The sequence below is a fragment of the Saccostrea cucullata genome, unplaced genomic scaffold, assembly GCF_032062105.1.
Source record: "Saccostrea cucullata isolate Sc308-1 unplaced genomic scaffold, CSIRO_AGI_Scuc_v1 ctg299, whole genome shotgun sequence".
NCBI classification, from domain to species: Eukaryota; Metazoa; Mollusca; class Bivalvia; order Ostreida; family Ostreidae; genus Saccostrea; species Saccostrea cuccullata.
In genome coordinates, this window is record NW_026924125.1 from 196,016 (window position 1) to 220,000 (window position 23,985).

General features: G+C 34.4%; 3 protein-coding genes and 1 long non-coding RNA gene across 4 annotated transcripts in view; 2 read left to right on the forward strand and 2 right to left on the reverse strand.

Moving 5' to 3' along the window:
- The first annotated feature begins 3,153 nt into the window (after positions 1 to 3,153).
- Positions 3,154 to 6,319, forward strand: LOC134265808 (sodium-dependent glucose transporter 1A-like). Its single transcript, XM_062748022.1, is given in 4 exon segments — positions 3,154 to 3,410; positions 4,558 to 4,623; positions 4,626 to 4,857; positions 5,057 to 6,319. Coding segments are annotated over 4 exon segments (1,677 nt in total). The 5' UTR covers positions 3,154 to 3,161; the 3' UTR covers positions 6,187 to 6,319.
- A 2,989-nt stretch (positions 6,320 to 9,308) lies between these two features.
- On the forward strand, positions 9,309 to 12,331 carry LOC134265812 (sodium-dependent glucose transporter 1A-like). The gene is made up of 4 exons (XM_062748025.1): positions 9,309 to 9,336; positions 9,642 to 9,919; positions 10,331 to 10,616; positions 10,980 to 12,331. Exons 1-4 carry the CDS (start codon positions 9,309 to 9,311, stop codon positions 12,299 to 12,301), a joined length of 1,914 nt encoding a protein of 637 aa, XP_062604009.1. The 3' UTR covers positions 12,302 to 12,331.
- Positions 12,332 to 13,358: 1,027 nt separating this feature from the next.
- Positions 13,359 to 15,790, reverse strand: LOC134265810 (uncharacterized). Its single transcript, XR_009991837.1, has 3 exons — positions 15,719 to 15,790; positions 14,366 to 14,551; positions 13,359 to 13,477 (listed from the first exon to the last, which is right to left on the reverse strand). It is a non-coding gene; the product is annotated as an uncharacterized LOC134265810 (long non-coding RNA).
- Positions 15,791 to 20,405: 4,615 nt separating this feature from the next.
- Positions 20,406 to 23,985, reverse strand: part of LOC134265821 (uncharacterized) — an 11,766-nt gene continuing 8,186 nt past the window's right edge. Inside the window, exon 5 of the mRNA XM_062748035.1 lies at positions 20,406 to 20,769. Coding sequence (XP_062604019.1) covers positions 20,575 to 20,769 — 195 coding nt within the window. The 3' untranslated portion in view covers positions 20,406 to 20,574. The remainder of the gene's footprint in view (positions 20,770 to 23,985) is intronic.

Genomic DNA, 23,985 nt, shown 5'->3' on the forward strand with positions numbered 1-23,985 from the left:
TAAAACGAAAAACCGTTGAAAATGTTGTTTTATTTGTTTTGTCATACCAACAAGAAACGTCGTCTCATTTAAGATTTCCCTAAACTCACCATGCTCACATTGATAAACTGCGAGAATATTTTTCATCATGCAGATTTTTTCATTTCAAAATGTTGACCCTCCTTTGATATTTAAGACAATTTTTAACAAGAATTATTACACACTTACGCATATTGTAATTTGGGATATTGAAGTTCATAATCTATTTTTTCAATCATAATTATATATACAAAAAAAAAATGAACAATTAAGACTGATTGCAGGCTTTACGATAATTAGTAGTTGATATGTTTACCACTAACGGATCAATAATTTAGTTGGAATATTTAAAAATGTAGGTAAAAAAGTTAAAAGCAAATGTGTTTGATTACTAATATTTTGAAGAAAAAATGCAATTTACAATTATTGCTGTTTTTGAGGGCGATCCGATGATTTAGATACCTGAGGTGTACAATATTCACTGAGCCTAAAGAGCAAGGTGAATAATGCACTTCGAAGGTGATCAAATCCACGTATTAACTGAACACTCCCTCCCCCAGCCATTATTGTTTTATCATATGATTAAAAGATACATATGAAATATTTGGAGATAACTCCCAGTATTCAAGATCAAAAGTCCAAAAAACAATTATACAAAATAGGAGCAGAGCAAACACCGACCTCCAGAACATCAGAGGTGGCATCAGGTGCCATGGAGGAGTGAGCATCCCCCTGCCGACCTGTCACATCCGCAGTGTGATCCTTGTCATGATCGGGAAATACCGAGAAAATCCGTCGTCAATTCAGTGTATATATAGATAATGGACTAACATTTAGTATGAAAAAACGCCGATCAGCATTTGACTCAATGATAAATTGTATTTGTTGACTAGGTCATTGTATCGACCATAGAACTTACAAAATGATGACTTTAAAGGAGACTGCTGGTATTTTTATTTCATCAACTTGTTTGTCAATAATTTACCTCGTTTTAGAAATTGTTCATACAGTATGTAGAGTATGATCTTGCGTATCGAATCAACTGAAATATAGAGACTCAGAATGCAGGTGATGAAGGTACAAACTCAATATTAACTCCATGCCATCTTATTAATTGACATTTGATTTAGCCCTAGCCAAATGCAATGATCAGCGAAGAAGCGTTTAAAAAACAATTACCAGTCGTATAAATTTTGATTTCTTTAAAAAATCTATTTTACTTCAAATTCATGACATTTTGTTTTGGTGTTTGGATGGGATGAGGGTAGGGCGATTACGGTTCATTAGTGGGGGACCATGTAGTTTTTTAATGATATTTTTAGTCTATATTTAAATTTAAAAAAATGTTTTAAAAACACTAAATGATTTTTTTTAAATCAAATTTTAACCAAAGCATCATTTGAAAAGTAAAAATTTTCTACGTGTAAAGATATCTCTTGTTATATCTTTTAAAGCTAGATTTTCAAATGTATTTTCCTTGTACTTACCATAAACAATATAATGTACCGACACACCTTATTTTACTAATATATATTCACAAATTAAAACATCATCAGGGAATTTATTCTAAAAATTAAGCAATCCTTAAGTACCATTATTTTACTACATTTTAGCCTTAAGTTTATTGTTTTCTGACAATAAAAAAAATGGAAGCAAATATTGAATCAGTCGGGATCAAAAGCAGTAGGGTTTGAAATTTCAAGGATACAGTGTACTTCAAAATCCACCCCTTATCGGATGTCAGGTTTTTTTTTTTTGTTTGGTTGGTTTATTTATTGTATGTGAAAAAACAAAACTTATTCAATAAGAAGGTGAGTTTTTTTTATCGATTAGCATCATTTCTCTCGATTAAACTTGTCTGATTTTTAATCTTAAAAAAAAAAAGAGAGAGAAAACGGTCTTCGTATTCCTATATTTAAAAATTTGTTCCCAGCATTTTAGCTTAATCAAAATTTATATAAAGAGTGAAAAACTTATTTTTATCAAAATGAGTTTTAAAAAGAAATGTAAAATTGTAATATTATCTTCATAATAGAAAAATTCAAAACTCGTATTAAATAAAGTCATTAAAAAAATTAAAATGGAATCTAGATTGAAATAGAGTGAAAATTTATTTAAATCCTGAAACTGATTCAGAATTATTGAAATAAGTTTTGTCTAAAGTGAAACTATAACTTCGTTATTTAAAATCTTGAGTGATAAAACCGTACATATATCTGCATAGATATGTATTTTTTTTATCATTCGAAAATGCTGCACAATTATATGTTGTATTATAATAATCAGCTTGTTAGATTGTGTAATAACTACATGTACTTATCAACTTGTAGTAAACAATTTTTTATGTGATAACATCACAACTGATAAAAATTCAGAGATTAATAGAGCTCATATCTACACAGATGTAGTCCCATATGCATGAAGCTTATTTTTATCCGAGATTTTTTTTTTCATGTAACCTACATGGTACATGTATCTAACAATGAGTTAATTAAATGAAAATAAAGAAAAAGGGGCTTGAGGGAGAGTCACGCTGCAAAGCAATGATTAATTTGCCCTCTGTTTGTCCCTCTTGCCCTCTACAGTTGGGAATTCAAAACGGGACATATTCCACAGAAATCTCTCTTTAATTGGCTTTTCAATATGAGTGAACAATTCCTGAAGAGACATTTAAGTTTAACAAACAAAACATCACAATACAGAAAATACATAATTTTCGGAACTTCATGTATGTTGCCAAGGTTATTAAAGTTAAATGGTAATGCTACTAGTACTGACTAAAAGGAGAATATTCTGATTACTTTTTTAAATTGAATTAGATTTTAATTAATTAGTTCATTCAAGTAAATAAATTTTATTTTATTGAATCCTAATGATTTAATTTCAGTAAACTTTTGTCAATATTTCTTTACAAACTAAGAGATTAAACATAAGTAAAACCTTTAGCGTACATTTTAAATGATAAGTTAAAATCAGTTAGGCTCCAGTATTTCCCATTTGCTGAAAATATATTTAAATGAGCAGACTATTACAAATTGTTAATATTTAAAAACCCATAAGTAATTCAAAGCAAAATAATTCAAAACATGTGTAATTGTAGTTGAAAATCCCTTTTCACTTACATTTATGGTCACTGACATACAATGGAGCTAGCCATTCAAAAGGAAAACTGCCAACAAAGCCAAGAGGATGAAACATCTCCATTCACCAAAGAAGAAAAAGTTGATAGAAATGACTACAACAATGAAAATAAAGATGCATGTCGCCATCAAAATGAAGGATTTGGTGACTTTGATGATAAAGATGGAATTCTGTCAAAACTCAAGAATATCCCCAATTACAGAGAGAAGTATCTTATATCTCTAGGAATTGTGTGGAGTTTCTTTGTTTTAGTGAGTGGTATATTTATCTACATATCAACATAACTGAATTTCAGTCTTCAACAGGTGATGCTTTCTTCTTCAAGCTCTATGATAAACGTGATGACTTTAACTTTTCTATCGTCAAATTCCCCTACTTATGCAGTAAGGGAAGAACCAAGACAAAACCTGGAAATCCTTGAAATTGATTTTCCCGTTATTTCCCGATCAAGACAAGGAGCACACAGCGGGTGTGGTCGGTCAGCAGGGGATGCTCACTCCTCCATGGCACCTGATCCTACCTCTAATGTTTGCTCTGCTCCTGTTTTGTATTGTTTTATGGATATTTGATATTGAATACTGTTCGATATCTCCATATCCTTCATGCACCTCGCTGATCCCACCTCTGAAATTTTCAGGAGTCCGTGTTTTATGTTCACTTTACAGATTTGTATTGTTAATAGATGTTTTTTTTAGATCGATCACTTTCGATATTTTTTTTTTTACCTTTTTCACTATTGAACTCGCAGACAAATTGTATTGATGTTTTGTATAAGATTATTTTATTAACATTGATTTAAAAATTCAAATTTTAAAAATCTGGATTATCACATAATGCCCTAATTGGACTTATACCCCTTCCCCTTCGCAGGGTATCCAGAAGAAAGGACAAGCTTGAATTACTTACAAAGGACTCTTACATTTTACAGTTAAAAAATATGAATTCCCGTGCCTTAAACCAATCAAGCCGGACCCGCTAGTTGAAATGAAGTTGAAACACTTTTACTCATAAGCAACATTTGTGTCTAGTAGTATTAAAACCTGCCGTGGCAGAAAAATCGTGACCCAAAATTTCAATATCTGGGGTCGTATGATTTTGATCTTTAACAAAAAAGTAATAAAAAGATAATTTTAAATAGCTGATTACTTTTGAGCAATTTGACCTTTACCCATGTCAAACCTCATACCATAGGCGACCTTTGAATGAAATACATCCACGAATTTTTTAAAGATATTTTCAATTTCAAGGATTTCAAGGTTTTGTCTTGGTCATAACATAAAAAAATATAAATAATTCAAGAAATTTAAAAATGTAAAAGCTTTCTTTTAAACTTTTACAACTTTAAACTTTTAAACATTCGTCTGTAATTTGATGTTTATATCTATTTAATTCTTACAGGGTTGGACCATTGGACAGTTTGGTCCATCCTTCCTTGACCTGAGAATAATACCCGGTAACCAATGCATCATTGAAGAAAGCCTCGATCGGGCTTTATGACTGGTCATTCCGTGGGTTACCTTCTGGGCTCCGTTATCATAGGGCTAATTTTCGACAAGGTGAAGGAGGGAACATACTGTGTATCTTCATGTGTCCTAGCTCTGGCTCTGATCGTTTTTGCCATTCCTTGGTGCTCTGTTTATGAACTGATGATTGGCATCCATGTGTTGAAAGGAATGGCAGGAGGGGGATTAGACACAAGTAAGAACAAAAAGGAAAACAAATTACAGATAATTTCGTATATATTTTGACCACTTGTCCTTTGCTTTTCTTCTTCGTTACAAATCAGAGACATTGATTGCTAAAAAATGTCAATACATTAACTCTCTCTCTCTCTCTCTCTCTCTCTCTCTCTCTCTCCATAACTACATGTATATATCTAACAAAATTATTTTTGTAGCTGGCAATGCCCTTCTCATAGATCTATGGAGAGCTGATGGGAAATCTTTCTTACAGAGTATCTATTTTGCCTTTGCTATTGGAGGAGCAATTTCGCCTTTCGTAACTGCGCCATTTCTGGCCCCGGATGAAAATAACACACTATCCACACCAAACATCAGTAGAAATTATACTGTAAGTAATGACTCTATTGTGAGTAATCTTTCACGTTGGGATTCCTCCAACTTGTTTCCGAAAGAGTCCAAATTGTATATTCCCTTTTCGATAGCATCTTTTCTAGCACTTTCAGCCAGCATTCCATTATTCGTGCTAGCTTTCATATCTAAAAGACCAACTCATATCAAATCAGAGAGTCCGGAAAATACACACAATAATGAACAGAGTGATGACAAAAAGATGTCTACAAAAATGAAAGTGCTGATATTGATCATAATCATGCTGTTTTGGGGATTCTATTGTGCTATGGAAGATGGTTTTAATAACTTTTTGGCAACCTTTTGTGTAAATGAGATTAAGTGGACTAAATACACCGCTTCGGTCGTGACTTCTGTATTTTGGGCAAGTTTCACAGCTGGACGATTTTTGGGCATTTTCCTGGCTCGCATTTTCAAGCCTGTCAAGATGATTTTCATTCTTTGCTTATTGTTATTCATTGGATTCTTAGGATTTTTCCTTTCCGCGCGATTCGTGTTTTTTGAAGGAATTTGGATTTCGACAGGATTGATTGGACCAGCAATGTCTATGATATTCCCCTTAGTCTTCTCTTGGGCAGAGGAATCAATTCTTCCAGTCACAGGATTTATAGCTTCATTATTTATGGTAGCCGCCTCTGCCGGATCAACAATTAATCCCATTCTTTTAGGATTTCTGATGGACAATTTTACCCCGATGTGGTTTTCCTACATCATGTTAGGGGAGTCTTTCGTGTTGCTTGTAGTATTTGTATTGATATGGGCCAAAGGCAGCAGAATTAAACAACGCGAGAGCACTGTTGAGAAGTTTAAAACTGAGATCCAGTCCGATGATGACCATGATGTAGAGTCTAGAAGTATCATTGAAAGTGAGATTAGTGAGCATCTGCAAGAGAAAAAATCTACATCGTCGTGTATAAACAGAATTCATCACGTTTAGTCCCAAAATGTTCCGACAAACTACTTTACAATATTGTCTTTACATCAAATATGTTACTCATGTGGCCAAATTTTTACCATGTTTTTAGAGGAATTTATAGCAGTCTTTTATTTACAATAAGTGATATCTGTACATGTATATGAGAGCGTAACGATACCCCCACCCCCTGCCCCAATTTTAATCTTGGTAATATCGGATTCGTGGGAGACTTCAAAAATCATCATTCATCTTTATATATGAGCATCAAAAATCGAAAAACTGGTAAAATTCAGTTTAACCTGTAAAACAATAATAATAAGCAGTGGCGTATTTAAGGGGGGCGCACCCCCTAAAATTGTCAAAGTTAGCCTAAACATAGTTTTGTCGAGAAAATGTTTAATTGGTAGACCTCTTTTTTACCCTACAAAACCTCTAGAATCCATGAGCTTCCGGGGGCTTCGCCCCCATACCCCCACCAGGCCTCAAGGCGGCCCCCAGTCCCCCTGCCTAAATCTTGCGCCCCCTAACTTCAATTCCTGGATCCGGCCCTGATAAGGAATCCGTAACACTATCTTAAAACCAGTAGTATATTTTACATGTTTTTATAATTGTTGCAAAAAGTTTAAGATATACCAGATTTGTGAATATTTATGAACATTCATTTTAAAATGTATAAAATGTACATAGGTATTGTGCAAGAAAATGCGTTGAAAAGAATTCTTCTGTCTTTGTTATTTTCAATCTTTAGAGATGTATTTTTAATATTCATGTAAGCCTGACTATCAGTCAATTACGTGGTCTGTCTAAACCAGTCAACCACTCTAACCAACTACCGTATGTTACCATACGTATTTTGTCGAGCTTCAAGTCTAAAATTGTTTTAGTGGGTTCGCTTTTGGACAGATCTTTTCTCACTTTTAAGTGACTTTCCGCTTTTTATACAAGGAAAGAACAGACCTTAAATGTGGCTGCATAACAAACAGAAAAAGTGTAAGAAAATGCTTTCAGAAGGGTCAAACATGCACATCGAAATCGTCGAAAATTCACCAACCCCACCAGGGCTTTGCCCTGGACCCATTGGGGGCCTTAAGGCGACCCCTAATCCCCCTGCCTATCCAGGCGTCCACATCAAATGTACCCTGGCTACGCCCCTGCAATTCTATATCAAAATTGGTTTTGAGTCTTTTGAAAAAAGTCTTTTTAGGCCTACATAATTTCTTAATGGCATGTGATTTCTTGATTCAATTGTACCGTACGAACTTCATATGTCAACTAGTCATTCTAAGAAATAATTATATAATAGGGCCCTATATGATCTTTGTTAATTATGATGGACGCAGCATGGATTCCAACTTAGAGAAAGGGCTGGGATCATAATGTTACCTTTCAAGGAAAAATACGATAACACGACCCGGGGAGTGCTGCTTCTAAATTACTTAATTGATATTATGCCACTCACATCTAATTCGTCTCATATTTTTTTGTTTCGAACATATTTTATTGAACGAATCAAATGGATTGGAAACAAGTTCTTACATCTTACTAGTTCCTCTCCATAAATATAACAATATGTCGAGCAAATAATACATTAAAATATAATATTTATAATATTTTTATAATATTTTCAGGTGATGCAAATTAATTACAATTCAATTTAAAATCTACATGTTTCAGTAATAAATGTATGGATAGCAGCAAAAATATTAATATTAGTTGATACAGGCAAATCTCTATCACTTCATAATAACAGGTTAGTGTCAATTGTAACCAATTCTTCAATCAAAAAATATTTTTTTAACATTCAAAATATTTAATCTTTAAAAAGATTCCAAGACAAGAAATGAGGTGCTTCAGACCCTTGTTTTTTTTTTCAAATAATAATATACAGGTAAAAAAGAAGCTCTAGATCTGTGTGGAAAATAAATTGAAAGTTCCATCGCACATTTTTAATTATATAATACAAGTAACAGTTAACAAATCTGGATCTTCGAAGACATTTAAGTATCTTTGTTTAATTTTTAAGGTCTTTAAGTAAAATTAATTTCAATATTGAAGCAGAGAATTTATTAATTGAGAAAAATGCAATGATTAGTCATGAAAGAAACAGAAATAATTCATCAAGTAATTGGTTTTTAGAGGGACAAAGAGAGTACAAAAGTGAGATAAAGGATTGCACAAATCGGTTGATTGATTTTGCGTTCGATCACACATGCACAAATCATCAAACTTTCTGGAAAGTGTTGGCATAAAACAAACTCGGCGAAATAAACCGAAACTACATGGATAATTGTTCGAGGTTGTAATATTATAAGGTAAGAAAATATAATTTCTTTTGAGTCGATTTATTTCACTTCATTTACTGTTCGTCATATTCAGATTACTTGTGTTTAGAAATTGCATGAAAAGTGGAATTTTTTCATGAAATCAAAAAGGAAATACAAAATTAACAAAACAAAAAATGATTCAGCAATGCATTTACTGATGTAGTTTACAATTATATACGCCATAACTGATATTTCTATCTAGCATGTATGTAAGTCATTAAAGGATTTAAATCTAAATTTCAAAATATCAAATTTTGAAATAAATTTGAAATAGTTTTATTGCATCCTTAAAGAACATTTCTTTTTACTGAAAATTAGTGTAACTTCATAAGTTTAACAAATCGGTGAAACTTCACTTTACGTACTTGTAAATAGGTTGATGTTCATGAAAGTTTTTGAGAGCGAAATAACAAAGTGTATAAAGACCACCAACTTTTCAGGCCCTGGGGGCACGTGTTCACATCCAGTCATTGAACTGCAATCGACGTTAATCAATGTAATTAATACATCAAGGGCACGTCCAAACATAAATAATGTGATAAATTAGAAAAACTTAAAATATAGACATTAATATATGTCAGACCTATATTATTGTTATGCAATCTATTTTAATAATGCATAGGTTTGAAAAATTCTCGACAATATACTTTCAGAGCTACATTAGATGTTCATTTCTTTACTCAAGTCCCTTTGCAATGTACTGTTCTTCGTGTGTGGAAAAATAATGATATACAAAATATGTGCTTTTATATTTATTTTTGCCAATCACTAAATGGATAATTAATTATATAAATGAGGATTTAACCAATTCATTTCGCCATGATTCAGTTTGATAGCGTGATTCCAGGTTCGTAATTTCACTTTAAGTCTTTAAACATTTTATTTTATCAACAAAAAAATTTAGAACAGAGTCAGCCCTTTTAAGATAAAAATTGATGTAAAAATAAATGATAAAGGTTTATAATTTATCTAAATAGTTTGAATTACTAGAATAATCATACTGAATAAAATGATAGTTTTGGTTTATGCCGTGAGAATCAATACCGGTATTAATTTCAAAATTAAGTATATTATATTTTATTGCGACATTTCTCGTATTCTAGGATACTAAATTCAAATATCTAAAATTAAGATCCTCTGTTTGTTTTCTAGGGCTGCAGCATTTATATGCACCCAAAATGGAGGAGGACAGTGACCTAGCGACCGTAGATAGGTTCCGTTTGACCTACGATGGCCCTGACCTTGAAATCATAGAGCGAATCCGGCGGATGTATGAAAGAGTCCCGTTCGGAAAAAGCAAAAACGATGACGAAGAAGGACGAAAAAAGAAGAAAAGGAGACCAAAATTTTTAACCAGGCTAAAAAATGATTTGGATTTTAGAAGAAAATTCATCTTAACCATCGGATTGCTTTGGTCTTTTATGATCCTGGTAAGCTATGGCCGTTTTGTTTCTTGCAGATTGAATGGAATCTTAAATTCACAAGTTAAAGTGAGAAACACATTGATAATAACTTCAAAAACAAACTTTAAAAAAACAGTTATTACATGTATATATAATATATTTTGTATACTTAAAAGTATAGTTAGTATATTGAAAGATCACAGATCACTGCTGTGCATACAAAAAGGGTTGGAACACAGTGAGAGTGTGCAAATAAGCCAGATTCGTACTGACCAATTACTTGGTGAAAATAATTAAAGCGGAGTGCAAATCTGAAAACTTAAACCATGAAAAATTTGATCAAAACAATAGATTTGCCATAGTAGGTGTATATGACATTCTTTATGTTACAGACATAATGTTCATATTCTTTCACTCAATTCTGCTTTTTTCTAACAGGGATGGATCATTGGACAATTCGGTCCCTCCTTCCTTGACTTACAAATCATTACTTCCACCACCATAAAGAAAGGATCCGCCTTTATGACGGCTAATTCTGTGGGGTACCTCACGGGGTCCCTACTCTGTGGAGTTCTATTTGACAGCTATAACAAACTCTTGCTGCTGTTCATTGCTGTCCTAGGTAACGCCATCACAGCCGCCATTATTCCATGGTGCTTTGTGTATGAAATAATGGTCATCATGCATGTCGCCAAAGGGACCTTCTGTGGAGCTCTGGACGCCAGTAAGTTTATAAAATCGTTATTTCATAAGAACATAGATCAAGTAATTTAAAATTTGTCCACTAAGACTTGTTTCAGCTCTATAATTGTAAATTTATCTTACATGTAAGCTTCAAGTCCTTGACTTGCCCGGAGTCGATTCATGACCTAACATACTCAAATCATGGAACTTTTGCTCCTGTAGCCCGACTTTTAACCTCTACAGTTGGTTCAGACCTTTATTTTTAAATGCGGATAGAGACCCGTTTGTAATACAACCTTGTCAGATATCAAATCAAATTACATGTGTCAATTCTACATGTAACTGTAGTGATTCATAACATAGGTCTTAATGTGATTCATAACCTTGAATTTTATTTTTACAGTTTGTAATGCCGAAATAGTTTACACATGGGGCGAAGAGGGACGAGTCTACATGCAGGCTTTGCATTTTTGTTTTGCTTTAGGAGGAATTGTATCACCAATGGCAACCGCTCCTTTCTTGGCTCCGAAACATAAAACTTTCTTCCTCAGTAAAACTCCCGTGGATTATTACATACCGGAAGCAGATTTTGACACAGTGACAGTTGCCTTAAATGGAACAAAATCTGCTACAGGAGTGAATTTTACAGTCAATACCGTCACAAATGTCTCATTTACCAAAAATATCACGTATATTACTAAACTGGTTCCCCACCCTCCTCCAAAGTCTAGAATTTACATTGCCTATCTACTCTCGGCCTTGTTGGCCTCCACGGCAGCCATCTTCTTTTTCGTTTTATACAGAAAATCCATAAAGCAGACGAAGAAGAAAATTAAAAAACGAGCAAAAACCACCGAAGAAAGCCAGCCAAAAGTGCTTCCTTTAAAATCCAAAATAATTGCTATAGCAAACATGATGTGTATAATGGGGTGCTACAGCGCTATAGAAGATACGTTTGCTGGTTTTCTTGCAACGTTTTGTGTCAAACAAATGGATTGGTCTAAATCTGCTGGTTCCTTTGCAACATCGTTTTACTGGGCAGCATTCGGCGGGGGTCGTTTCTGTGGAATATTTCTGGTACGGTTTTTAACTCCGGTGCGAATGATATGCATGTACAGCGGCCTGCTGATTGTAGCATTCACCGGATTATTCCTAACTTCCAACGAAGGTTATGACGCAGGAGTTTGGATTTGTGCGACGTTAGCGGGATTTGCGCTTTCTATCATTTTCCCCACCATGTTTATTTGGACAGAGGAGGAACTTCTTACAATAACGGGGAAGGTTGCGTCACTGTTTCTGATTGCGTCATCATCAGGCACCATGGTTAACCCAATCGTACTTGGGACTCTGATGGACAAACTCACACCTATGTGGTTCTGTTATTTACTGTTCACAGAGAGTGTTCTTTTATTGGTCTTCTATCTTATAGCTCAACACGTCGCTTCCGTCATACATACTCCAAATACCGAAAAAACGAGTAAATTTGATGACGTGCGCCCCGTATTTTATGACGATTTTGATCCACGAAGCTTCTTAACTGACAAGTCAAAAGAGCAGAAATCCAAAGTGAATCCCGATCTGACTCTCAGTATCATTCCATTAAATGACGAGGATCCAAAAATTACAGAAATGGACGTTAAGGAGAACTCGCTGCCATTCAGCGGAAGTGACGAAGAATCGGAGACGGAGTCTTTATTGACAAGCGAAGATCGAGTCCAGAGTTAAGCAGGATTGGCCAAAAAAATATATCATATCTGTTTTAATTTGCATGCTGAAGAGCTCTAGATCTGTGGATAACTTTGTCATTTTAAATCAGTTTAAAACTGTTCAATTATAATGTGTCATTTTAAGGGAAAACAGTCGACTTCAATGAGTTAACTTTTAAAAAAAGTTTTTTGTAATTGTTTTTTTAATATGTTTATGGAATTTACTTGTATCAAAAGTTTTTTTCTAAAATAGAATTCTAGACACAGAATAACAAGTAATTTTTGAAGTAGGTAACTCTACATCTACATGTATGGTGAGAACCTAGTAAGTTGTTAGAACTTGTGTTCAAACCATTTGTATAGTAAAGTACTTGAATGGCGTTGTTTGAATTCTAAGATCTGCGTAGCAAGTCATATTAATTCAATGAAATTCATCAAAAGATGCAGATGTCAATTTGAAAGCGTTTTGACGATGAAAGCTGAGTACTGATAAGATGTTTGAACATATTTTATTGTATAAGAAACGTAGCACAGATACGTTGACATTAATTCGATTCACAGAAGCATGTTCTGAGTATGATCAATTTTTAAGTGAGGCAGACTCGTGACAGATAAGTTGATGTTACGGGAATTTCTTTTTTTTTCTTCTTCATATTTTTCATTTCAATAATTTTATAATGAAATATAAATAAGATTTTATTTCTAACCAACTAAATTTTGAAAATGTTGCAATCCTACTGAGTGTTTTAATTTCGAAGACATGGCTTTTGGAAGTAAAAAAGCTTTCGTGCATCGTGCTCAATAATCATCGATACTGTAATTGAAATCGCTACCAATTGTTAAGGATGCATTAATCAAACATGGAATTCTTCATGGCTTTTGCAAGCTTTGTTCAATATTTGAAAGTACTTGAATTTTGTTAAATTAAACTGATTTAATATACTAGGCAATTATCTTGTATATATCCTTTCTGTCAATAAATACAGTATCTAGATCCAGTATGACAAATGCATTTTGTTATTTTGGTCTTCTTTTTAAATCTAGAGCAAAACTGAGGAAAAATAAGCAAGATCATGTTATCTTCAAAATGGTTTTAATAAATAAAATTTCAGAGTAATATTGTGGAAAGTCAAGTTCTCCAATGACAATTGTAGACAACGTCTGTGACTCAAAGCTTTCCACATCTCAGGCAAACCTAAGAATTAAAATGACATGTGTACAAATATTAACATAATGTTACAGATTAATTGGTCGGAACATCTTGCGATTAACCGATCTGTATTCTATTCCTTGCATTTATAAACTGTTAATACATGTAGTACACAACTTTAACAAAATTATTTGAAAATGATATTTTCAAGTTAAGGATATCCGATCCTCAGCAAGGAAGGATAACTCCAAAAATTGATATTTAATTTGAAAAGCATCGAAATGAAGCTTGAAAATGAAATTTTTTCATGCAACAATTATCATTTTATTCATCTTAATAAGATTCAGTCATCGGAAGTCTTGGAAAAGGTCTTATAAAAGTTGACATTTGTACCCTATAAAAGGAGAAAAAATTAATACAGTTTTAGAAAAATAAGATTTTCTTGAATCCAGTCTTAGATACCAATGATTATTAGCATGATATTAAATAAGAAGTGATTTGTGGTGTCTTGCATGATAGCAAAAGCCTTTTACACTATGTATTACAGAATACATGAAGGAAATAGAAGACAAAAAATACCAAATAAGTATGAAAATCATGACAATTTCTCTGAATGCTGGATACCTATCGTTTTTTAAGCTAAAATATATTTGCTGATCAATTTGTAATTAGAAAATGCATTGCTGATATTCCAATTCACTTTTTCTGCAAAAATATTGGAGATTTGACCATTTTCCCTATATAATATGATTAACTTTAATCTATAACTTTAAAGAAATATTGTGGATAAATTTACATAACTTTGTGGATTCAGAGATACTTTTATGATTATTTTTGATTACTTAACTGCTAATTTTATACCTGAGGATCGGACTACTTTAAACTATAATAATAATATACGTAACCACTATTTTTAAATATGAGAATTTTTACCTTGGTCTGGAGAATCGTTGGCGGAGAAAGTACTTGTAAATGTAGAGTTGGCGCACATACTTGTAGACTTCTGCTGCACTCTCAAACCTGATAATTTTCAATGGGGTTTCGTAAATGACTTGACCTTGAAGTGACATACTCATTAGGCAGAACAGCACCATCGTGAACAGGAAAAAGCGAGGAAGCCTTAAAAAAAGCGGACATCATTAAGGACCATGCATATTTCTAGGCAATCAGAGTGATCTGCCCTTAGATCACGGCGTAATATAAGGGATAGAAAGCTAACTCCTCCTGGGTACCTGATCCCACTTCCGGAATGTCCGCGGGCCCGTGTTTATGCCCTGTTTACTATGGAATCCGAATAGGGCCATGCAGTTTACTATCGCACCATCGAGCATCAACTGAAAGGTCGATGGCGCGATAATGCGATGGCGCGATAACGATGAAGCGATGGTGCGATAACGATGAAGCGATGGTACGATAGCGCGATGACGATGATGCTATGGCGCGATAATGCGATGACGATGGTGCGATAGCACGATTGAGCGATAGTGAATATCGCTTCATCGTCATCGTATCGCGCCATCGTCTCGCACCATCGTGTCACTATCGCACCATCGCGTCATCGCACTATCGCTCCATCGTGCTATCGCACCATCGTCATCGCATTATCGCGCCATCGCTTCATCGTTATCGCACCATCGCTTCATCGTTATCGCACCATCGCTTTATCGTCATTGCATTATCGTGTCATCGCATTATCAACCCAAACCTCGATGGTGCGATGATGCGATAATGAACTGCGTGGCCCTATCCGGATTCCATAGTTTACACATTTTTATTGTTTGCAGTTTTCTATAAAATCGATCATTGATCATTATCTTAATTCAGCTTTTTTATTTAAATAGAAACAAATTAATTGAAAGGCATCATGATAAAATATTATTCTATATATCTAATCAATTCAAACATTTCTAGATCTAACAATTTATCACCGTATAAGCAGAATTTTTAGCGAGGATTTAATTTTGATATTATTAGCGGGGGTACTTAATATCGTTAAATATTAATTGCGCGTTTTATTAGGCCCTAGTTTCTTTAGTGACCATTTTAAAATCGATAAAATTGCATCTTGCTTAAAATAAAATACCAATTTTTAAAGACAAGATGCTAAAAGGAAAAGTGTAGAACACTGTTTTATTTTTGATTTTTTTTTATCTTTCAATGAATCTAAAAGTTTAAAATATTTTACAATTCAATTTATATTAAAAATTGCTTTTAAAAAGTAACTTTTCTAAAAATAAACGTGCCCAACACATAACCATTTACGACACAATTTTTAAAAATACTCACATTTTAGTTCTGACTACCACTGATCGCGTGTCTTTGTTTTTCTAGTAACAAGAGAAGACTTTTGTATAATATATATATCTAGGTGATTCACTTAAAATTGACTAACAGAACTCGATATTAATTTTACACCATAACGTATATAAATAGAGACAAATCATATCAGTTTTCAAGAAATTAACACATTTGATCATGATTTATGTGCGGGTGTTGAGAGAACATCAGTGGGCGATCATAACACAGAAAAACAGACTGTTGTGTCAATCCCCTACAAAACTTAAGATTTTGAATCACCCAGCTAATATGGATTGGTGATAAATGAAATGAATCAATGAATATTAGATACCTTATACTTATTGTAAAACAAGAGACCCATGGGCCAGATCGCTCACCTGAAAGTTTAAACCCAAAAGTAGTCCCATGACCGATCATGGATTTGCTATTTTTTAGAAAATGATTTCTAAAGAATTTTCCAATATATATCTTTAAAAACTTTGGTCGGCCATTTTGGCCCCGCCTTACCCCCGGGGGTCATGATTTGAACAAACTTGAATCTACACTACCTGAGCATGCTTCCATATAAATATGATGAATTATGGCTTTGTCATTCTTGAGAAGATTTTTAAAGAATTTTCCTATATATTAATTTCTATTTTGGACCCACCTTACCCCCGGGGGTCATGATTTGAACAAACTTGAATCTGCACTACCTGAGCATGCTTCCATATAAATATGATGAATTATGGCTTTGTCATTCTTGAGAAGAAGATTTTTAAAGAATTTTCCTATATATTAATTTCTATGTAAAACTTTGGTCGGCCATTTTGGCTCGTCCTACCCCCGGTGGTCATGATTTGAACAAACTTAAAACTACACTACCAGAGCATGCTTCCATATATATATATATATGATGAATTATGGCTTTGTCATTCTTGAGAAGAAGATTTTTAAAGAATTTTCCTATATATTTCAATGTAAAACTTTGGTCGGCCATTTTGGCCCCGCCCTACCCCCCAGGGGTCATGATTTGAATAAACTTGAATCTACACTACCTGAGCATGCTTCTATATAAATATGATGAATTACGGCTTTGTCATTCTTGAGAAGAAGATTTTTAAAGAATTTTCCTATATATTTCTATGTAAAACTTTGGTCGGCCATTTTGGCCCCGTCCTACCCCCGGGGGTCATGATTTGAACAAACTTGAATCTACACTACCTGAGCATGCTTTCATATAAATATGATGAATTATGGCCTTGTCATTCTTGAGAAGAAGATTTTTAAAGAATTTTCCTATATATTTCAATGTAAAATTTTGGTCGGCCATTTTGGCCCCGCCCTACCCCCGGGGGTCATGATTTGAACAAATTTGAATCTACACTACTTGAGCATGCTTCCGTATAAATATGATGAATTATGGCCTTCTCATTCTTGAGAAGAAGATTTTTATAGAAATTTCCTATATATTTCTATGTAAAACTTTGGTCGGCCATTTTGGCACCGCCCTACCCCCGGGGGTCATGATTTGAACAAATTTGAATCTACACTACCTGAGCATGCTTCCATATAAATATGATGAATTATGGCTTTGTCATTCTTGAGAAGATTTTTAAAGAATTTTCCTATATATTTCTATGTAAAACTTTGGTCGGCCATTTTGGCCCCGCCCTACCCCCAGGGGTCATGACTTGAACAAACTTGAATCTACACTACCTGAGGATGTTTTTCCATAAGTTTCATCTTTCCTGGCACAGTGGTTCTTGAGAAGAAGATTTTTAAAATATGCCACCAAATTTTCATTTATTCCCAATTACCTCCCCTTGAATGAGGGCGTGGCCCTTCACTTGAACAAACTTGAATCCCCTTTACCCAAGGATACTTTGTGGCAAGTTTGTTTGAAATTGGCCCAGCGGTTCTTGAGAAGAAGTCGAAAATGTGAAAAATTTACAGACACACAGACAGACGGACAGCTAGACAGACAGACAGACGGACGCCGGACAAAATGTGATCAGAAAAGGTCACTTGAGCTTTCAGCTCAGGTGAGCTAAAAACCCGTAAAAATAACAGATTTTATGTACATGTATTAATTAAAAAGTTTCCTTAATCAACTTGTACTCACATTTCAGCTGTAGCTACCACAGGTACTTGTGGACAGAAACCCCCCCCCCCCCTTCCATTATACATCCCGCGGGTCAAATAAAAATTTTTTGATGTTTTTTTTGCATAAAATATATTCTTCTAGTACATATTTACAATGTATTCAATGCGCCCCCCCCCTTAAAAAAACGAAGAATTCACGTTTTATCAAATAACCATACCCGCGGTATTTATAATCAAGACATCCAAAAGTCCTTTTGCCCCGGGGTGTAAATTCGGGGGTGCTGGTGTCCTGTCCACAATACCTGTGGGGTCACCTTATGGGGTAGAATGCAGTCATTTGTCAGCTCTAGTACCCAGGGGCGGGTACATGTATCTTGGTGGCAATGCCTGTAATCTAATTATTTAGAGAGAAAATTTAAGTCGGAGAAAGTTCGGGATTATTCGTAAAAAATTCTAAATTTTGTAGACTTTTTGACCAATACATGTATACATTTTTATAATATATTTAATTTCATATAATCTTATAATGAGTAGGTGGATAAGTGGTATTTCGTGATGGGAGTGATAGCCTCTACACTTTCCAGTGCTTTTATCGAAAACTTACTTTTGTAAATGTGGAAAGACGGCGACATACATGTATTAAAGGAACGTGGGAATGGAACTGGCACAGTAAAAATAAAAACAGCTTCAAAAAATTGCCTGAAAAAAAACCCAACAATGTCTATAGAAAATATAAGCATAAATAATGTATAAATATTTTTTTTTGGGGGGGGGGGGCAAAATATTTCCTTTCAGTGCATTTTGAAGAGTTTGTAAGGAAAAAAACATAATTCTTTTAATTTTGACTTGTTCTCAACTCATCAAGATTGGAAACTGAAGAAAATTGTAGACATACTAGTATATATGATTATCCTTTTTAACAGTTGATCCTTACATCACGGCTTCGAATCCCACTGTGGGACGTGGAAAAAAAATTGACAAGCAAAAAAAAAAAAAAAAAAAAAAAAAAGGAGAGTTGCCCAAAGTCGAAAATCCTATTTCTGGGCTTTTTCAATTGCCAAGACCTTTCAATACCATTTTTTTTTACTTAAAATACTACATTTTTCTTTTACCGCAATAAGTGGGGGGGGGGGGAACCAGCCTTTCATTGAACATTTACTATAGTATAAGTACTGTAATGTTGGGAAAACAAGGGCCCGGGCAGGGGGCAGCCCCCCCCCCCCCCGTTGCAACGTGCCTGCCGTGTCGCAGTAGGTGCTGGCACGAAAAAGATCCCTTACTGCTCAGTAGCCCTGATTGCCGAACACAGAACAAAATTTGTAGCTGTCCATCGGCAAGTGGTGATGTCTCCATATGAGTGCAAAATTTTAGAGAGGGATGTTAAACAACATACAATCAATCAATCATCTCAAATACATGTAACGGAATACAAAGAATACTAATCGCACGTTTTAAAAAATTACTATTCCACATATTCTCTTCTGAAAACTCTGTAACAAAGGCAAAAAGATTGTGTGTATTTAGACATAGCTAGGATCAGGTATAGTATTCTCAGAAGTATTTAGACTCTATGTTTGTATAGTATTCACTCAGTTTTACTTAGACATCCACAAGTTTGGTCCAAGTAGGATTTGAAATTTTTGGTAGAATGAACCTGCTGTGTGGCCATCAAACTTAGATGAACTCACTTTCAATCTTAGTCTCACTTGTACATCCTTTCATAGAAGTGAAACTGAGATCTAAGAGTGAGGTGCCTAAGTTTTATTGCCATGGAATCAGATTTTAGTTGTATCCAAAGCAAGTCTTGTAATGTGCATCCATTCAAGTTTAAGGACTCAACGGCTTATTGTTTTCAAATAAAAAACCTGCTTAAAAAAGTAATCGGCTCATCCATCAAGTGAATGTAGGTCAGATCAAGCACCTGAATGAAGGTTGGTTGTTGCCATCCTTAAATGCATTGTCCATTCAAGTTTAAGTACTACAGAGCTAGCTTAAAAGTGTAATGAAGCTGCTCTTAATCTTTAATCTACATAACATCTGAAAAATGTAGCTTCGGAAGCATGTCTGGTAGTGTGCATCCTTAGATATACCATACACACAAAATGGTCACCATAAGGCTTATTATTTATAAAGACAAAACCTGCTCCAAAAGTGTTAACCTCGGGGTCATTCCTCTTGTAAATAGGTCAGGCTTGGAGGCCATTAGACTTAGAAGAGCTCACTTTTGATCTCAGTCTCACTTTTACCAAAGGAATATAGAGTGGAAAATTGAGACTGAGATCAAAAGAGAGCTGGTCCTAGTTTTATGGATCCAAGGCCAGATCATGCATATGAAACATGCTTGGTAGTATGCATCCTCAGATGCATTACCCATACAAGTTTGGTGACCAAAAAATTACCGTAAAAATAATGCTTTGGAATGAACCTGCTCATTAAACTTTAACCTGGTCATGCATACAGCATCTAAAAAAATACATACCATGAAAACAATGAAAATTAATCCCCCACAAAAATTTGTGATCTCATAGCACTTTCTTTTACCTGAATAAATAAAATTGTGATTTTTTTTTTTTTTTTTTAAATTCAACAATAACAAAGCAGTTTATTTACTGACATCAAGTGGTACAATGATTCGTGACTCCAGAATATATTTGTAATGATTTTCTTGTTTTTGTTGAAAAGTCACCAATGCTATTCACTGGACATTTGAAGATGAAACAGAATATGATAACAATAGATTTCTTATTTGTTTTGAGGCATCACCAATGCCATTCACTTGCTGTTTGAAGGTGTCCTAACCAGAACAGAGTACTAAATATTTCTTTTCTATCCTCTGGGTTCCAGTAATCATAAGGACGTGTGTACTGGATGGAGGCACCTTTAGCTCCCATTAGAGTTCCTTTCTGAATGAAGTTTATGTGGTCCTCTGTTAACTCCAGGTAGGTGAAAATGAGCTGAAAGACAGAGATAGAGAGTATTAATAAGAATCTCACTAGATGCTGTCATGAGACAGTAATACCCGCACTAAGGTGTTTGCCTCTAAAAACACTCCTTCATATTGGACTTTCCAAGGAAGAAGTCAAAATAATTCTATAATTATCTCCGTACATGTATTCGTCAAATTTTGTCACACCTCAGTCAAAAAAAAATCCAGCCCAAGATTTCCTGAGAAGCAAACAAAAAATAATAATAAAAACAATGATGGTGGGGTCCATGTTTTTTAAGGGGGAGGATGTCCAAAGTCATTTTTATTCTCTCCAGTAAATAGTCTTATTCAAATAACTGCAAATTCAAGGGGGGAGGGGGTGTCTGATCTCCCTAGCCACTGACTCCCTGTAACCTGAAATGACAATTGATCTTATGACTCCATAATAGTAGAAAATTTTTCCATTTGACTATATATACATGTTTTGTTTCCTGTGTTTATGTCTGTTTGTCTGTCCGCAGAAACTTTAACCTTGCCCATATTTTAGTTTTAAGTGGATTGGGCTATACACATGGCTTCCACATTTCATAGGTAAATTTATTTTGGCAAAACCTTTTAATGGGTACCACCAATTTTGACCTCTTGATCTCTTGACCATGGAGTTTGACCCTTTTTTACAAGAAAAATACCTTAAACTTGGCCTAATTTAAGTTTTGAACAGTTGGTGCTAGGACTTTCATGCTTAACATGTGTAATCATTGTGAACTTTCAACAGGTATAAATATTTTTGACCTTGACCCTAGAGTTGAACCCAATTTAACTTTAACCTTGGCAATAACTTTTGAACAGGTGAGGAAGTACTAGGGATTTCTCTCTTATTTCACATGTGTATTCCTTGTGACAAGATTTTCCCTTTGATACTAACAATTTTGACCCTTTGACCTTGACCTTTGAAATACATTTGAGAAACTTCAACCTTTGCCAAAAGCTGCCACAACAAACAAACAAATTACTAAAAAAAAACACAGTATACATGTACATATTTTATATTCAACAGATATACTTCTGGTCATATCTCTAGTTCTCCCTTGAATCAGACATGGTGATATAAATATTTTAAAAATAATTATTATAAGAGTTGAAAAGGTTGTGCATATTAAAATATACTAAGCTCTGCGGATGAATTAGATATACCAGTTTAGCTTTATTTTGCTACCCAAAGCACCTTGATTAACTATTTACAAGCATACTGTTTTCTGAAATGTACTGTTTTCTGTCGTCCATCTGTTTGTCTGCAAACTTTTCACATTCTTAACTTCTTAAGAACCACTGGGCCAATTTCAACCAATTTACATGTAAATATGCAGGGGACTTTTTCCAACATAAATCTTCTTCTCAAGAACAGCAAGGACATTTATTGTCCCCCATTTTTGCTAAAGGTAGGGGACATTAAATCTCATTTGTTTGTCAGTCTGTCCATCTGTCACAATAAATTTAACCTTGGTCATCATGGTCATATATTTTGAATGAGGAGACAGGACTTTTATATTAAACATGTGTATTAGTATTTAACTGGGACAATACCATTCTAAATACACTATGATTTTTATTACCCATGACCTTGAAGTTTGACCTACTGTCATAAACAAATTAATTGTTTTAAATTGATCATTTTGAAAGATAAATGAAAGGGCATTCATATTGTACATGCATATATATTACCTGTGATAAGACCTTTCCAAATGTATCATGACTTTTTGACTCTGTGACCTTGACCTTGAAGTTTAACTTACTTTTTAATAATGTTGTATTTCCTTTTGATTGAGAAGAGATACGACTTTCACATTTCAAGTGTACATTATCCATAACAAGATGTTTCCCAACATGCTATGATTTTTTACCCCTTGACCTTGATGTTTTACCAAAATTTCAAAAGAGTGAACTCTCCCAAAAGAGGATTAGGCCACTGTTTAAAATGAAATAGGAGTTTAGGGAAGACGGGGCTTTTTGCATAAAAAACATCATTTTTCGACCCCTATTTGACACCCCGGGGCAAAATCAAAATTCCACATGACCCCATTATCCATCTACCAAAAGATGATTAGGCTGCTGAATAAAATGTAAGAGGAGTTCAGGGAAGATGGGGCTTTTTGCATAAAAAATGTCATTTTTCGACCCCCATTTGACCCCCCGGGGCAAAATTAGAATTCAGAAACCTTACTACACATCTACATGACCCCACCAACCATCTCCCAAAAGATGATTAGGCTGCTGAATAAAATGTAAGATGAGTTCAGGGAAGATGGGGCTTTTTGCATAAAAAAAGTCATTTTTCGACCCCCATTTGACCCCCCGGGGCAAAATCTAAATTTTGAACCCTTACTGCACATCTACATGACCCCACCAACCATCTCCCAAAAGATGATTAAGCTACTGTATATACTGGGTATAAATACATCAAACAACAAGATAATTCAGAGAATCTGTGTCCCCCACTTCTAGAAAATAAAAGAGAACATGCAATTCTGGGAGGGGGGGGGAATTAAAATTAAATTTCATTGTAAAAGCTCAAAAGCTTCTTGAGATACTGCCTGGAAATGAAAGTTGAACACTCACAGAATGTATAAATTTATTCTTTGTTCTTTATCATTTCAAAATAAATAGGGGTCTTTCTTAGGTGATAGGGAGTTGTGGTATAAAATTTCACTGCAAAAACTCAAAGGCCTATCGAGTTATCGCACAGAGACAAAAGTGTTAAATCAGACAAAATTTTTGAATTTATGATCTCAAACTTTGACCTCCAAATCAATAGGAGTCTTTCTTACGCCATGTGTAAAATTTCATTGCATAATCGCAAAGGCTTCTTGAGATATCCCATGGATATGAAAGTGTTACAGACAGTCCAAACTACAGACAGAGGGATGGACAAATAGACATACAGATATTAATATCCTCCACTCTCAGTGGAAGCAGTGGACAATAAATTTCTAAAATTTAAGAGCATTTTCTTCAAGAAAGTCAATATGGGAGTTTAAAGCTTTGAGCAGTTGAGCTACAGTAAAACACACACTTTCAGGGTTGTGGTTAACTTTTGAAACCTTTGAAACCTTTTGAAACCTTTGATTGCAAATAATTAAGAAAAAACAATGTTTTTCAGTGAGCATGGCGTTATCAGCAGCAACTGCTTTGCCGGCATATTTCATGATGCATGCTAGTGCATCATGGAAAATATGCCAGCAGAACT

What these genes read in the sequence shown, in the direction of transcription:
- LOC134265812 (XM_062748025.1), top strand. Translation starts at nt 9,309, where the DNA reads ATGATTCAGTTTGATAGCGTGATTCCAG. An exon ending in GTTTGATAGCGTGATTCCAG is followed by an intron (nt 9,337 to 9,641) that starts GTTCGTAATTTC and finishes TTTGTTTTCTAG; the next exon opens with GGCTGCAGCATTTATATGCA. An exon ending in CTGTGGAGCTCTGGACGCCA is followed by an intron (nt 10,617 to 10,979) that starts GTAAGTTTATAA and finishes TTATTTTTACAG; the next exon opens with TTTGTAATGCCGAAATAGTT.